We start from the raw sequence: 16,884 nt of genomic DNA on the forward strand, positions 1-16,884 counted from the left end.
CTTTCATTTGTACTTATCTTTTAACATTGTATATGCACTAATAATCTATTGTTTGAATTTAACAAAGTTCTTTGGTGACATGTGGGTGTTCACATTATTGTCATGTTGAATATTATGCAAGTCTTAAGGTATGTGTTAACCTTAAGCAAATGTTGTGGCATATATGCATTAGCTTTGAGGTATGTCATGTAACACATAAAGTTTAACTAGAGTTATAAAGATGACATATAGGTTCGTGGGAACCATAAAGTATATTCTCTCGTAGCATTGAGTCACATAAAGTGAGAGAGTTGGGACCGACAATAGAATGACACATGAGGATTTTCTATAAAGTGTCATTAGTTGCTACACTAACATATTGCATCCATTTTCAGTAGAGTTAAGAAATATTTGTGACCATGGATAATCTTGTGTCGTTTAAAAGATGCAATTACTGCCATGATTCTGTACTTAAGGCTCTATGTGAAGGGATTGAATATTATTATTATCCTAAGATCAATATAAAATTGCACATATAAAGATCAAAACATTTTCAACTTATTTTTCAATTGTTTTCTTAAAACCAAAGAAATATTTTGTTTTTTGCTTAATTGTATCACAATCAATATAGTCTAATTAAGTGAAAGAATGTTAAAATATTAATAAAATATTTCACATAAGATGGGCTTCATTAATTGTATTACACTCTAATTTGGTTTTCTTTATTGGTCTGATATGAGTAATATATGGTTACTAAAACTCTTATATGGACTGACTAGTGTGGGCTAACAAGGATTGTTAGATCTTGATGGACAATCTAATGAGTTTGTCTACATAAATGATGCTAGATCCATCTTCTAAACTTTTATATATCACATTATTCTTTGCCCATAAAACGTTAGTTTAGAGAGGTTGTTCCATCGAGCCAATGAATAAGGAAGAGTTTAGAGGAGGATATCTAGTATCAAGTTAATCATATAATCAACTTCAGGTTCGTTCTTCATGGGAGACTAAAGAAAATATTTCACTACGTTCTATCTTCAATAGATCTTAAATAAAGTATGTTTCATTGTCTTGTATTATTATTATTTTAGGGTGTTTTGATCAATCTATGTGATCTTGGCTAGATTTAATCTTACAAAAAAATTCTAAGTGCAAGTTGAAATGGATCTAATCCTCTACTTGCTAGAAAACCAAAACCTAATTCAACTTCGATGCTTAACTCCTCTCTCACCTCCTTTCCCCATTCCTTTGTCCAAGGAAACTAAACTTGGTGCTTCTGTTTGTAATTTGCAGTCTCTAGTAGTTGCTATACCTTGGCAGAACCGTGGCCTGCAAACCCATCTCTCCATCCCTCCTCATTTCCCATCGACGACCTCAACTCTTTCACTTCAAAAGCAAATTCATAAATGAGTCCAAGAAACAAGACCGATGGAATGCGAGTGCATGGGTTGTTGAAGGATGTCCACCAAATTGAAAAAAATGTATGACAAGTTCCCCACTCTTTGTTTGATATGTATGGCAGCTTTTGAAACATTGTCCCATGTCTCATTCTATATATTGAGATCATGCTAGAAATTTTAGAAAAGCTTCTACCTTGAGAATTTATATTAATGATTTCACAAGAGAATCAATCATGGACTGGATGGAATTCAAAGCTTTGAGAATGTAGAGCTAATTAACTCCATTGTAATTCTCTTTGTTGGATAACATGGAAGCGTAGGAATGCTATCCTTTTTAGATGTAAACTCCCTTGCCTCCATAATTCCATATCTTTCTTAGACAAGTTATTAGGGGAGACACGGTTTTTGTGAATTTTATTGAATGCACTCCTCTTGAGTACACCTTAAGGTCGTGTTCTTTCCACATAAGCAATAACACTAATTCTTTCAATATGTTTACAGATGGTGGTCACACTTGATATGATAAAATATGAAAAAAAAACAAAAATAAAAAAGAAGTGGAGTCACATATTGAAATTAGGTGCAGTTTGGCTATAATGGTTGAATATTTTGATCTTGACCTCCTCTAAAAGACAAAATCTTGAGCATAGGCTTAATTAGGACAGGTAAGGCCACCACAGACAAGCTTACATCCCTACAGTTTGACCCTTTTTTGTTTTTTATTTTTAGTAAAGTGTACTGTATTTTTGGGGGTAGAGGTGGATTATTACATATACCACAAGACAAAGTTGACCCATGACCTCTTCACTAGCTAGGAGGCATTGGTCATTACCAATTGAGCCAACCTACGGTTGAACTTACGCCCTTCTTAATGCCTTTCCAAGATAAACTTTGAGAAGAGTAGGGTTTTCTTTTCAAAAAATGAGAAACAACGGAAGAAAAAAAGAAAAAAATATTGTCCTATCCATACTAGGCATAGCAGAAATGAATAAAAGTGATGTTTCTTCTTACAAAGATGAACAACAAATTGTCTACTTGGAAGGCCGCAACCCTATTATATGCAAAAAGAACTATACTGATGAAAGTTGTATTTCAACCATAATCACTCTACCACATGCAATTCCTCCGATTCCCCAAAATCTTTTGCAAAAAATTGGACTTGTTATGTCAATGGTTTTGGCTTGGAAAACCTACAAAAACCAACCTATTAACTCTCATCTTTTGGGATAAATGCTACAAACCTAAAGAAGAGGGAGGTCTGAACTTCAAAATAATGGATCGAGGATATAAGTTGTGCTCTATTGCTAAAATAATGTTGGAGAATGATCAATAATCTAGAATATGTATAAGTGAAACTCTTAAAAGTTAAATACTTCCCTAACACATCACCATTTGATTTCAAAGTAAAGAAGAAGAGAGGGTCTTGGGCTTGGAATAGTATATGCAATATACTACCTATGCTCTAAACCATGGTCCTAAGGAAAATTGGGAATGGCAAAATCACATATTTTTTATTTGACCCTTGGGTCAAAACAACCCCTGACCACATAGTGAGTCAACCAAATTTTCAAATTGGCTCTACTAAAGCAACAATGGAAGAAGTAATCAACTCTGAAAGGCAACAGAACAAGGAATATCTTCTTAACTCTAACTCTTCTAATCCTACTTCTCGATCTACTTTTTTCAATTCTTTCATAAGCACAATACACTTGACTCAAACCCATGATGAATTAAAGTCTTTAATTTCAACAAATGGCAAATTCACTATCAAAAAGTAGGAAAAGTTTTGGGAAAATTAAAGAACCACAACATGTAGAATGTTTACTTAAGATGGTGGAAATTCTTTTAGAAATTATCACTTCATCCTAAGTTTAAAATATTTTTTGGAATCTTATAAATGCAGGGCTTCCTCTTAAGATAGTCATTTCCAAATAGATGACACTCAACCCAATTACGAATTTTGTGGTGCTTCTAATGAATGAGCTTGACACATCTTCCTTTCTTGTGAATGGACAAAGAGGATTGGGTGGCGGGATCTTTAGGACTTTGGACGGAGTTTATCTCCAATAACTCCTTCCTTCAACTTTGCAACTCTTTCTTTTTAAACTCAAACTTAGATACACAATCCAATAAATGGTTCTTTCTCTGTTTTCATAATAACCTACTACTTTATATGGATTGATAGAAACTCTAAGGTCTGTAACAAATGAATAATATAACCCTACTAGAATCATGCATATCAAGTGGACTGATTTACATCTATATCATGACTCTACTACAAACCCTAATAATAACCACATACATAGCACAAATTCATTTATATGTGACTATGTAAAATCTTTTTGTTCACCCACTTTATTGTGTGCAGGGTTACTATGTAAAATCTATATCATGACTCTACCTTTTTTGAGGCTGAATCAATGCAGGAGGCAATAGCATAAGACATTTTGCAAAGCATGAGCAAAGCGAATGATCTAGGAATACAAATTAGAGAAATTTGGTGTTAGGAAAAAGAAAATCTAACCACGCTCAAAGACAATAACCAAGTCCGCAACATATGGCCCCTAAATTTGATATCCCTTTTTGTAGAATGGTTAAGCATCACTAGAAACCTCAAGATGTGCGAACTTCAATCTCACCTCCTAGAAAAATGGTTATTAGAACTAATCCCATCTACTTCGTTGAGAGCAACTATATAGGATTCACCACTCTTAATTGTAACTCCAAGCCCTAGTTCTTTAATTTGTGATTTTCCACGTGTTACAACAAAATACTATCCAACAAAATCTGTTTCTGTGTCACATATAAAAATCTTCGGCTGTGCGCAACTGTGCATCATCACAAGGCCACATGTGAAAAATACAAATAAAGTGGATCAGAAAAACCCTGTTATAAGTGTAATTGCGTATTTTTTTCTTTGGTAGGAGTAATTGTGTAAGTTGAAATGGATCAAATCCTCTATTTGCTAGAGAACCCGATTTGACTCCGCTCCAGTGCTCCCTCTCTCACCTCTTTTCAGCGTTCACCACCATCCATGGCGCAAGATACCACCCCTCGTCCTCTCAAGATCGTCGCCGGTTCTGATGCCTTTGGCTGCAACCTCAAAGACGCCCTAGTCGCCCACCTCCGTTCACTCAACATCGAAGTTGAAGACATCGGCACCGGCAAGTACTACTCTGTTGGTGAAGAAATTGGCCGTCGCGTCAGCACCGCTGCAAAATCGGACGCCAATCTTACCGTCGAAACCCGTGGCCTCCTCGCTTGTGGTACCGGAGCCGGCGTCTCCATGTTCGCCAACAAATTTCCGGGCGTTTACGCCGCCACATGTTTAACTCCCGGTGATGCTATCAACGCCAGATCCATCAGTAACTGCAATGTTCTTGCTGTCTCAGGTATGAACACCGCTCCTGAGGCTGGCATAGAAATCCTCAACAAATGGCTCGATACTCCATTCAAATCCCCTTGCCCTGCATCGGGTGAAAACCCATGGCCCGAAGAAATACAAACTTTCCTTGATGAATCCACCAACGAGATGTTAAAGATCGGAACTGAGGAACCATTGAAGCAGGATACATGTGCCATTTGTTGTTTGGCTAAGAACAGGGAGTTTAGCCCTGTGGAAATCATGCCCGGTGGGTCGATGAAGATTGTTAGAGAGAGCCCAACATCGGCGATTGTGAGGTTTAAGGCTGGGAGTGTTGAACCGGCGCATCATCATACGTTTGGGCATGATTTGATTGTGATGAAAGGGAGTAAGAAGAGTTTGGAATATTAGCAAAGGGGAGAAATATGATTTGGTGACTGGTGATTTCTTGTTCACCCCTGCAGGGGATGTTCATAGGGTGAAGTACATTGAAGATACAGAATTCTTCATCAAATGGGATGGGCATTGGGATATTTTCTTGGACGAGGATCTTGAAGCAGCTAAAGCATCAATTGAGAAGGACTTAAATGCATTTGTGTAACCACCGTTGTTTTGCTTCACTTCCCACTCCTATCTCCTTTATATATGAATCTGAGTTTGTTGTGATAGATGCGATATGTGTGGGTAATGGTGTTGTCTGTTATAAAGGTTGCTTACTGTTAATTATAGTTTTATGATGAAGTTGCCTTCTGTTTGAGAAATTCCACTTCCTCCATGAATTTAATTATTTGGTCTCTTAGAAGTCAAATTTAAGCTTGTGGTTGAAACTTGAAAGCCCTTAGCCTCACCTCAACATTACCAGCTGGAAGATTTCAACTCTTGTTGCATTGCAATCTCTGCTTCCTCTCTGCAGAGTCTTTCTTTTATGGAAGATGGTTAGAGTCTGGCAGGGAAGCCCAGAATGTGAGTGATTGGCAATGAGGAATCATGCCAAGGTTGCAAGGATTGTAACTTTGAAGAAGAACAATCATTTCTAAGTTTTTTGTTCACAGTTTTACTTTCTGATGGGAAGTTTGGCAAAGAGGGGTTTGGTGAGGTATACATGGTTTGTCATTAACAAAGAAAGAGGGCAACAGACTGGACAAATGGTCCTCCATATGAGTGGCAAGTTTACTTGTCTGTTAATTGACTTGGATTATCTTCATCATTATTTTTGGTGCTAGAGGTTGTGGTATTGTTAAATCTTGAATTAACTTAGAAAATTGATGGATATTTATTGTTAAACAGTAACCTTGATTGCAGTCAATTGAGTACTGGAAAAACTCAAGGAGGAGAGGCAACTGGGTTATTATGTAATGGTATGATTCATATTCTCTCTGGTTAATCTTCTTCTCCACTCTCTTCTGATTTTTGTTGCTGTTATACAATTTTATTATGAGTCGCCATCCCACATGCTTGTGGTGGATTTTTGTTTTCTTTTTGTCTTGAAGAAACAATGAATGGATGGGTGAAAATTATCTCACAAATCTGCTGCATGGACATGTTAGGGCCAAGCTTAAGCGGTTCATGGAATTCCCCAGGGTAGTCATGAGTTCTCCATGTCATACAGTGGGCATCTCCTTCTCCTTCTTGCATTGAATTGGGTTGTCTAGTATTCTTAGGCAAGATCTTCTTCCTTCTCTTTTTTTTTTAAGAGGCAATGGTCTTCTTTGATCATTGATTGAAGGAATTGTTCTACTATATTTGTACTATGAAATCGAGATTGAGGACCTATGATGAAGAAGCAATTCACAACAATTCAATGGCAGAAACCTTTTTCATCTTAGGATGGAAAGCAAATTGCTTCAGTGCTACGCAATTAATACGCAACAGGTGCAGTCAATCTCGACCACAAGTTTCAATCCTCACTGTTGGCTGCACCATAATTGCGGAGCACTGAAGCACGACCCGGATGAAAAACGATAAGAAAAATCAATGAAAGGTGGAAGACGTATAATTTGAAGTTGAGGAAGGGCTTGTAGAAGAGTAATCATTAATCTGTTGTTGGGTGATGAATTAGAAGAGTTGGTTGGAAGATGACATTGTGATTCTAAACTCGGCTTTTTGAAAAGATTTGTCGATCCAGATTTTCTTGTACGTTAAGAATTAGGTTGCGTTTGTTTGTTGGAATAAAAGTGGGGTGAGAAATAATGGGTGGAAAAATACTTGAAAAAAATGTAGATTTCTTACTTTTCCCTTAAATCCAAAAATTGTAGATTGTTTGGTTGGTTGGGTGGGAAAGTGAGAGACAAGCTTTGAATCAAGGAAATTTGTCTGGTGATGTGGTTCTCCAACTTTTCCATCCCAAGCCATTTTAAAACCCATACAAATTTGGTGGGGATTTAGTTGAAAAATTTAGAAAAGTAAAAAGTGGGACCCATCACTATCACTTTTTCATAAAACCCTTTCCTTTCTTTTCTTTCTCCCTCACCACACTATATATGAAACTCACATGTTTTTTTTTCCTTCCCCCACCTTTGCAAACAAACGGAGCTTAGTTTTCTCTTTTAAAGGATTTTGATTGATTCCAAAGGATTCATCCTTGGGGATCTATGCTGGATCTCAATTGTTACGTTTGGTTTCTTTGGTTTCTTTGGTTTCAATGCGTATTATTTCTCAATTGTTACGTTTGGTTTCTTTGGTTTCTTTGGTTTCAATGCGTATTATTTCGGGGAAACTGAAACCAAGCCATCTCATTTGGGACTTCATGGTTTGAACGGGTTTGTAACGGTTTGGGTTCAGTTTGGTATTGGTTTCCTGTTATAATGTTGATTTCGTTTGTCTAGTTTCATTCTTATTATTGCTAATCATCATCAGGAAAATTCTACCTTAAATACAAAGAACAAATTGTGGCTACATGGAAATATATATATATATATATATATATATATATATATATATATATATATATATATATATATATACTAGTAAAAAATTACACGTGCAAATGCACGTGACTATACATGAAAAAAAGACAATAATAAGGAAGAAAAGAAAGAGACTGCTCATGAAATATAAATATGAAAAAGAGGATAAAAGAACAAGGATTTTGATCAATGTTATACAACCTAACTTTAAATGCGTATTTATCTTAAACTTCAAGGTCATTAGTTAATTGATGTCTATAACAATAGACGTTTTATTTGCTTTATCCAAATAAACTTAAAATTGTTGTTTCATTTATATCATCTAATGCTTAAATATTCTTTTGAATTTTTCTTTGTTTTTATATTATTTTCTTTGATGTTCTTTTTTGACAATAGTACTCTTTTTAATGTATGACAATTTCAGCTTTGAAACTATAAAAATCTTTATAAAGAATTTTTTACTTACAAAGCTATATCGAATAACAAATGAGAATTTAGCTATATCAAACTTCTTAAATTGTATGTTGGTTTCTCACTTCTTTGATTGAACTCCACTTCATCATAGAGAATTTAGAGTTCAAACCACCTTTCTATAGAGAATTTGGTTTGGTGTAAAGAAGCTGCTTATTGTTTTAGTTGTTATTGAAACCACCTTTCTATAGAGAATTTGGTTTGGTGTAAAGAAGTTGCTTATTGTTTTAGTTGTTATTGAAACCACCTTTCTATAGAGAATTTGGTTTGGTGTAAAGAAGCTGCTTATTGTTTTAGTTGTTATTGTCGGTAATAAACACCACCTTTTTAAACTTGTCAATCCTTAAGTCACTGGTTTGTCAATGGGTATTGGCTTTCTCATCTTATGCACAATCAAGTAATCATCTTTTGCACTTGATGGAATTTCAACACCATAATTGATGCCCAACTAATTAATTGATGCATTAAAATGAAAGGGCATGTTTAAATCATTAAGCCAACAATAAAAACAATAAAAACTTCATTTGAAACAATTGATGTACATTGCGTATACAGTAATCTTCTTTCTATTTTGGCGACCTATTGTTTCAAATGATCAATTCATAATCCATCAACAAATAGTAGAAAGACAGATCCACATTAAAAAAAAAAATTCAATTGGGTGCTTTGACACTCTAGCAATTAATTTCTCTTGCCATTTAGTCCTTTTATTTTTGTTTTTAGTTAATTCAAACATATATTTGGCATTGATTACATTATGTCTCGTGATTGGATTAGTTACACATTTAACTAAAATGTCGTATTTAATTTGCACTGTAGCTTGAAGGATGCTCAATACTAATTTAGCGCACCTATCAATCACTTTTCGTGAAGAAGCTGTTTTGCAGACCATTTTTTCCTCAGTATTTCTGAACGTGTATATACACAAGTAAGAAGAAGATGAGAAACAGATTAGTAAGAGGGACAAAAATTAACATGGTTTCATAGATGTTACTTTGGTTTCACATTAACTCATTAGGCATTCCCTTACCAAAAAAAAAATCATTAGGCATTCCTTCCTCCAATGTTTGGACCAGTCAAATTGTCGGATCATAGGTCCTAAAAATTCAACTTCAATAGTTGATTAAATTAGAAAAGATCAATACATCGTAAGTAAGAATTCAAATTTTAATCTACTTAAACCCTGCCTTTCTCATGCATTTGCTTCTCATGTTGTGAGGGATTAGCTTCAAAAGGAATTAGGAGTTTTTCATTAGAAATACCAACATTTACTCAATGCTAGTGGTCATCAGAAGATCTAGACTCGGAAACCAACTTAACTACCAACAATGACTTCTTGAATTAAAAGACTGACTGATAACAAAAGACTCCTACCTAACTAAACCACAAATTCTAAAAAAAAAAAAACAAACTCTTAAAAGATAAGAACCCTTCTTGTAAAAGAGTCTTACTTTATCCACAACTTTGACCAAGTCAAACATAACTCAATAAACTAAAATGGACCGTAATTCTCAAAATAATAACCCAAATATAAAAGTAAAAATAAAATTATTTCCATAGCCCTTGGATCGAGGGGGATTCCAGCTAGATCCATATTGACCCCTAAAGGGACAGGGAAAATGGTCTAATAACCCTAGGATGAATTCAATTAGCAAGATTAGGGGGTTCTTGGGGCCCACTTTAGGGCTTGGGTGGGGGGCTCAATCAGTGGTCACATCGCCAAGAAGAAAATCAAGTCTTCTCTATTTAGTTCTTGATCAACACATACCACAAGATCTCTTCTGTCTCCTTCTTTGTGTTATATGTTTCTCTTACCTTCGTTATCCTACCATTACTCCCTCCAAAAACGAAGAGTAGGTTAAATTCATGCACTCTATAATAGACAGGTATCCGCATGTCTCACCTCTCTTCTGCTTCATCTCCTATTCCTTTTGTTCTTCACTCCTATGTTATTGTCTCAACTCCCTGAAAAACAGAAGAGTGTATTGAAAAATCTTGCTTTTTATCCTAGCAAAGAGGACTGATAGAAATCAATAAATGGATCTAAAAAATAAATTGAAATAAAGAAAGTTGGTAAGAATGACATGAATGAATGGATTAAAAAATTTAGCCCCATATACTTAGTGCAAGATTTTCAAGATCGTGCTAACACAAATATTTAGGTGTAAATATAAATAGGAATGCCATATTATTCTCTTCAAATTCAAATATTAGATGATGTTCATACCTTCTGAGAGGAAAAAAGGAATAGTAGAATAGTTCTTCTATTTATGATTTGTGAAGTCGGAATAAGTAGTCCTTCGCCAAAGATTTATGAAGTCAAGAAGAAACTTAAATTCATGATCTGTCACCAAAAATAAAAAAAATAAAAAATTACCACACCAAAAGAACTCTGTATGATATGAGTTAAACACAAGAAAATTAATAAAATCACAATTCAATTAATAAAGTTAATCTCAAATCAATAAAATCACAAAAATGTAGAAATTAAGGATGGGAAAGTTAGGAACATAATAGAACACCATCGAGTGTATGCAACCTACTTTTCCTTCACGTAATGAAATTCAGGAACATTATCATCATACAGCCAAACCAGCTAACTATAGGAATGTTATGCAAAAATAACAATAATATTATCAAAGATTGGGAAAAAAAAATTTCAGTTTCATGCAAACCTTCACAGAGGCCATGCCAAAATAAGAAGGTAGACGGCCTACATATACAATAGCCATATGGAGACTGTTTCCAGAAAAGGAAAAGAGAGAGCCTTAATTGAAGGGATGAAATAAAATTTATCGCAAAATTAATATAATTCCAATGAACCCCTAGAATTCTAACTCGTGGGACGTTGAGAAGTTTTATAAATAAATCAGAAGTAAGAAGACTTACCAGAAACCCATTTCAAAAGGAAGCACTTCCGACTTGTAGACACAACATCTTGAGACACCCTGAACACAAAACAAGGATTTTAGCAAGATTGATCCATTGGAACTTGGATTAATGCATAATAGGAACAATGTAGCGGGGGGGTCAACCTGAGGATAAATTCCCTCAATTTTCAACCTAACGAAATTCAATGACAAAAAACATGAGACAGAAAAAATTTGAAAAGATAAATTCTAGCAAGCTAGCATCTTTACTGTCTTTGAAATCATGCTGTCAAAGTGAGAAGAACTATTGGGAACAACTGGGCGATTGCCCAAAAATCAGGGATTGAGATAAACAAAGAGAGATTCACATGATATGTGCTCCGTCTTCCCTTCATGAGAGGAGGAGATTGAGAGAGATCGAGAGAGAGTGATAGAGATTGATTGAAATACTTTGCTTCGTCTTCCCAATTCGCAAATCGCGAGAGGAGGAGATTGAGAGAGATCGATTGAAATACTTTGCTTCGTCTTCCCAATTCATGAGAGGAGATTGAGAGTACTTCATGGTCCTATGATTGATGAAGTTTTCATAACACCACTGAGGGTCTTCATCTGCAATATTCCATCACACAACAGATTCTTAGTTAGGTTTAAAAAGCAAAAGTCCATTTAGACTTAAATAAGTAATTTAAAAGAGCAGAAAATTTGATACTCACTATTTTGCTTGTAAGCATGATAGACATTTAGAAGTGTGAGGTGGTCTCCATCGATGTGCCCGAACCGAGCTTTCGCTTCATCTGCTTTTTAGCCTCCTTAGGCCGGACAAAGCAATTGGGTACTAAACAAAGAAATTGTTATCATAGAGGAGGCCCACAGTAGGTCAGCAGATGCATAGAGGCCAGACGACACCATTTTCTTCGTGAGAGAATATTGAGAAACTGCAACTATCTGCGTCAACAAATGGGAATTTCTATGGTGCATGCCAACCCAGTGGCATGAAACCTGAACAGGCAGTTGCTAATGACAAACCTAACTGGACAAAGTAAACAACCCTGTTGCATGGTGCAAGAAAACTGCACACTTGCAAGATCCAGGACTATTTTATCTACATTACTCCAGATATACGGCCTAATATTTGATGCAAGAATCACAACTGTTTGCATGCGGCAGAGAACTTGCAGCATAATCAGTACCTCCATCATTGTGATACTACACGTACTAAGCCCCATTGGGTCCACATAACGGAACAATGAGAGGAGGAGATTGGGAGAGATCGAGAGAGATTGGTAGAGATTCATAGAAAGAGATTGAGAGACACAAATCTTGCTTCGTCTTCCCAATTCGTGAGAGGAGATTGAGAGAGATTGAAAGATTCATAAGAAGAGATTGAGAGAGACCGAGAGAGATTAATAGATAAACCCTCGCAATTCGTCGTGAGGGGAGATTGAGAGATCGAGAATATCATTATAAATTAAAATATCATAAATATCCCTACAAAAATAAATAAAGAAAAACAAAACAGTTCAAAATTAAAGGTATTGAAAAAAAAAAATAAGGACATAACAGGACAAAAAAAAGATGAGAGAGATCGAGAGAGATTAAAATTATTTATTATTAAGAATTAAAATGTCATAAATTTCCCTACAAAAATTGGTAAAGAAAAGAAAACCCAGTGCAAAATTGAAGGTATTTAAAAAAAAAAAAAAAGATAAGGACAGAAAATGACAGAAAAAGATTTGCGATGAAAGAGAAGTACATGCTTTTATAATAGTAGTATGATAGTATGATATGATAGTATGAGAGTATGATAATAGTAGTATGATATACATAGATTCAGAGAGATCGAGAGGGATTCAGAGCGAGTTCGAGAGGGAGAGGGATATAGAGAGCGAGAGACTGAGATTGAGAGAGGTCGTGAGAGATAGTGGTGATTTAGAGAGAGATTCAGAGAGAGTTCGAGAGGCAGAGGGATAGAGAGACAGAGTTTGAGAGAGATTGAAAGAGGTCACAAGAGAAATCGGGATTAAAATTAAGAATAAATTCATAATAATTCATGATACAATGTTCAAACTATCCTTGCAAAAATAATTAAAGAAATAACAAATAGTACAACATTATTGGTATTTAGAAAAATTCTAAGGACAACAAAGGACAAAAAAAGATTTGCGAAAAAGGTAGAGTACATGCTTTTATTATAGTAGTATGATATATATATTATTTTTTTTTTTTTTTTTTAATAGAGGGGAAAAAAAAAAAAAGAAAAATTGGGGGTTGGGTTTATTTTTATTTTTTTTTTGGGTGTGGGGGGGGGGGGGGGTGAGGGGGAAATATGTTGGGAGTTTTTAATTCTTTGCTCCTGCATCTCGGAACATGTCTTTGCGATAACCAAGACAAGTGAAGACTCGTCGAATTTCACTTTACACAACCGAAAGAAAAGGTCGATATCGTGTAAAAGGCTTCCGCACAAGCAAAGTAGCAGAGTAAAAGGGGAATGCAAGAAATTTTTGCTAGACTGTTTTGAGCTCGATTTCATGTTCCAATCGTTGTGCATCTTGAATTATTTCATACAATAAATGTCACTCAAAAACAAAACAAAACAAAATATCAGTGCATGAGACCCGTAATCCTAACACTGTGGAAACTCAAATTGCAAGGTTGGAAAGAATAATGGAGGTAAGGTGTTATAACTGAGATTCCTTGTTTCCTTCCCTTTCCCAGCGTAACCTTTTGTCCTTTCATTGTTATACTAATAACACCCAGCAGTTACTTACACTTAGGGGTGTAAACGGATCGGATTCGGATAATATCCTATCGGTTTTCGATCGGATTTGGATGATAATCGGATAGTTATTTTCTGAAGTAAATTCTTCTAAATAGGTATGAATACAGATTAAGTATAAGTTTTCGACTACTTATTTACATCTTTACCATTTGTTTATGAGGACTAGGTTTGAAATTTAAGAATTTAACAATTTGATAGCTATTTTAGTAGAAAATCTAAAAAAATAGTCACATATAACAAGTAAAAAAATTATAAAATTAAGAAAATAATCTAAATAAGTAACTTAATCGGATAATTTTATTGGACAGATAATAATCGGTAAGAAAGGGGTATACCATATCTGTATCTTATTAGCAATCGGACGGATTCGAATACCCCTAAACAGATGCGAATGCGAATTTAGAAGTGGATTTCGGTTATCCATTTACGGATTCACATCCTCTGTAATTCCTTTCCCTATAATTCCCTATAGTTCCCTTATAGGATTGTGCCATGTGGCATTTAAGCAATCCAATGATTATCCAATTTAAACTAAATTTGAATTTTATTTAAACACACTCATAAATTTGAATTTTATTTAAACTTTACTTCGTTGAGTAACCTTTGGATTACTTAAAGGCCACATGGCACAATATAAGGGAATTGCAGGGAATTGTAGGGAAAGGAATTATAGAGGATGTGAATCCTCCATTTACACCCCTACTTACACGGATCCACATCATCTGTAATTCCTTTCCCTACAATTCCATGTAATTCCCTCATAAGATTGTGCCACGTAGCATTTAAGTAATCCAAAGGTTATCTAATTTAAACTAAATTTGAATTTTATTTAAATCCACCCATAATTTTTTTTTTTGGAGAAAGGGAGCTTTGATTAAATAAAGGGGAAAAAAAAAAAGAAAATTACATTCTGAAGAATTTCTTACCATTAGCATCATCCCGAACAAAAGCAAAAAGAGCTAACGAAATAGCATCTGCAGCTAGATGGATTTCTTGGGAGGTATTAAGGAAACCTGCCAGGAAGTCCACACAAACGTTAATCTCCTGAACATGATGAACAAAATTACATATCAAAAAACCACCCCTTAACTCCCTAATCTCCATGATCAAATCAACAACCCTCCAAGATGTAGAAAATGTCCCTGAATAGATTGGATGGCCACCATGGAATCAGATCGAATTTCTATCATCGTCAAACCCATTTCACGAGCAGTCTCCATGCCACGCTTGATCGCATATAATTCCAATCGAGTAATATTTTTCTCATTACTACCACCTGCCAAAGCAAAAATAACCTTACCATGACGATTTCGGGCAATAGCTCCGTACCCACCAATGTCTTCTCGACTAGAACCATCACAATTTATAGCCACCCAATTACCTTCTGGCTTGGGCCATCTATGACAAACTGCCTTTGGAATTGGAAGTTGAAAAGTCACCCCAATGTGCCATCGAACAAAAAAATTCCTATCTTCTTGAGTGTCAGTAAGTTTGAGTGGAGGGTGTGCGAATCGCAAGCAGGTATCCTTCTTAATTTTTCCCAATACCACCTGAGCTTCTGTAGTAGTACCACTGAATATTCGACTGTTCATTTCCTCCCAAATTATATATATAGTTGCTGTCATAGAGAAACAATAGATTGCAGCTCTTGCTGTTGGACCTGCAAAATGTGTGGTGATCCATATGAGTTCATCCTTCCAAGAAGCTAATGGCAACCTGGTATACCCATTTAGCTCTAAGATATGACACCATATTTCACTAGAGTAGGTACAATAGAAGAAGATATGATCTAAGTTCTCTTCACATCTATTACAAAGCACACAAGTTGTCTCTGTCACTACGCCCCAATTACGCAACTGGCTTCTTGTTGAGAGGCGTTCTAGACATGCCAGCCAAGTGATAAATGCAAAACGAGGGTGATTTCTTTTTGCCCAGACCACCGCCGACCAAGCAACTTTATCAGACCTCTTACGCAGGCTATCCCATGCAGTGCAAAGCGAAAAAATACCATTTGTGCTAGGCATCCAAACTACTGAATCACAGGGAAGGCGAGAATAAATGTGGTATCGTTTATTTCATCCCACCGCTCCAAGATATATGGGTCAGACGTTGTTAATTGCCATGAAGCTGAATTTAATAAAAGCTTGTGCACCTTGTCAAATGTATGTCTACCAAGTGCTTGAGCAATCATCATGCCCTCCTTTTGCAAAACCCCTCCTTTTAACCAGGGATCGTCCCATAAGTTTGTGGTCTTCCCATCCTAGATAAGGCATCGAATGAGACTAGCTGCTGATTTCTTGGTGTCTAGAATATGACTGAGAGATAATGAACACCGGTTAGGTATAGGTAGAGATCAAACCGAGTGATTTCCCAACCACCGAATTCGAATAAAATTCGTCCAACATGAAGGTTCCCCGCAGGCAAGCTTCCATAGGTGTCTCATTAGACCAGCAACATTCATTTCCCTCAAACGCCTTATGCCAAGCCCTCCCTCATCATACAGTAAGCAAACATTAGCCCAAGCCACCTTGTATTTATTTGTGTGTGCATTACCATTCCAAAGAAATCTTGCCATTCGCATCTCAATCTTATCCAAGACACTAACAGGTACAACAAGGATATTTATCCAATACGAAATGATGCCCATAAGAACAGATTTTATCAATGTCAATCGTCCAGCATAAGAGAGAGCTCTTGAGCTCCAAGAATGTATTCTGGTTTCAATCTTGTCGAGTAGAACATCATAATCAGTAGCTCGCAGAGATTTGGAGCCTAGAGGGATGCCCAAGTATTTGATTGGAAGGTTTGCTTCTAGTATGCCCAAGGTATTGGTGAAAGTTGTCCTGATATCAATGGGGCAATTCCCAAAGAACAAGGCAGATTTACCACAGTTTATTGAGAGGCCCGACAGCGCCCTGAATTGTTTAAGAGACGCATGCAAAGCAATGGCATTTGCTTGGGTACCCTTTCCAAATACAATCAAATCATCAGCTAAACAAATTGTTGTGATCCCAGGCCCTTTGTAGTAAGGATGATGTTCAAAAACACCTGATACAACGGCGCTAGATAGGGAATCAGAGAAGAATTGTAGAACAATATTAAAGAGGGAAGG

General features: G+C 35.9%; 2 protein-coding genes across 2 annotated transcripts; one reads left to right on the forward strand and one right to left on the reverse strand.

Annotated features, from left to right (window-relative positions):
* The first annotated feature begins 4,251 nt into the window (after nt 1-4,251).
* LOC149012339 (DNA damage-repair/toleration protein DRT102-like) lies at nt 4,252-6,143 on the forward strand. The gene is given in 2 exon segments (XM_089159206.1): nt 4,252-5,139; nt 5,141-6,143. Coding segments are annotated over 2 exon segments (930 nt in total). The 5' UTR covers nt 4,252-4,416; the 3' UTR covers nt 5,348-6,143.
* Nucleotides 6,144-10,702: 4,559 nt separating this feature from the next.
* On the reverse strand, nt 10,703-15,796 carry LOC149012340 (uncharacterized). Its single transcript, XM_089157581.1, has 6 exons — nt 14,936-15,796; nt 14,680-14,816; nt 11,159-11,186; nt 11,013-11,071; nt 10,799-10,862; nt 10,703-10,723 (listed from the first exon to the last, which is right to left on the reverse strand). The coding sequence occupies exons 1-6, from the start codon at nt 15,794-15,796 to the stop codon at nt 10,703-10,705; spliced, it is 1,170 nt and encodes a 389-aa protein (XP_089013707.1).
* Between the last annotated feature and the right edge of the window lie 1,088 nt (nt 15,797-16,884).

This window comes from Hakea prostrata, chromosome 6, assembly GCF_041222555.1.
Source record: "Hakea prostrata isolate BN-2017 chromosome 6, UWA_Hpros_2, whole genome shotgun sequence".
In the NCBI taxonomy this organism is placed as follows: Eukaryota; Viridiplantae; Streptophyta; class Magnoliopsida; order Proteales; family Proteaceae; genus Hakea; species Hakea prostrata.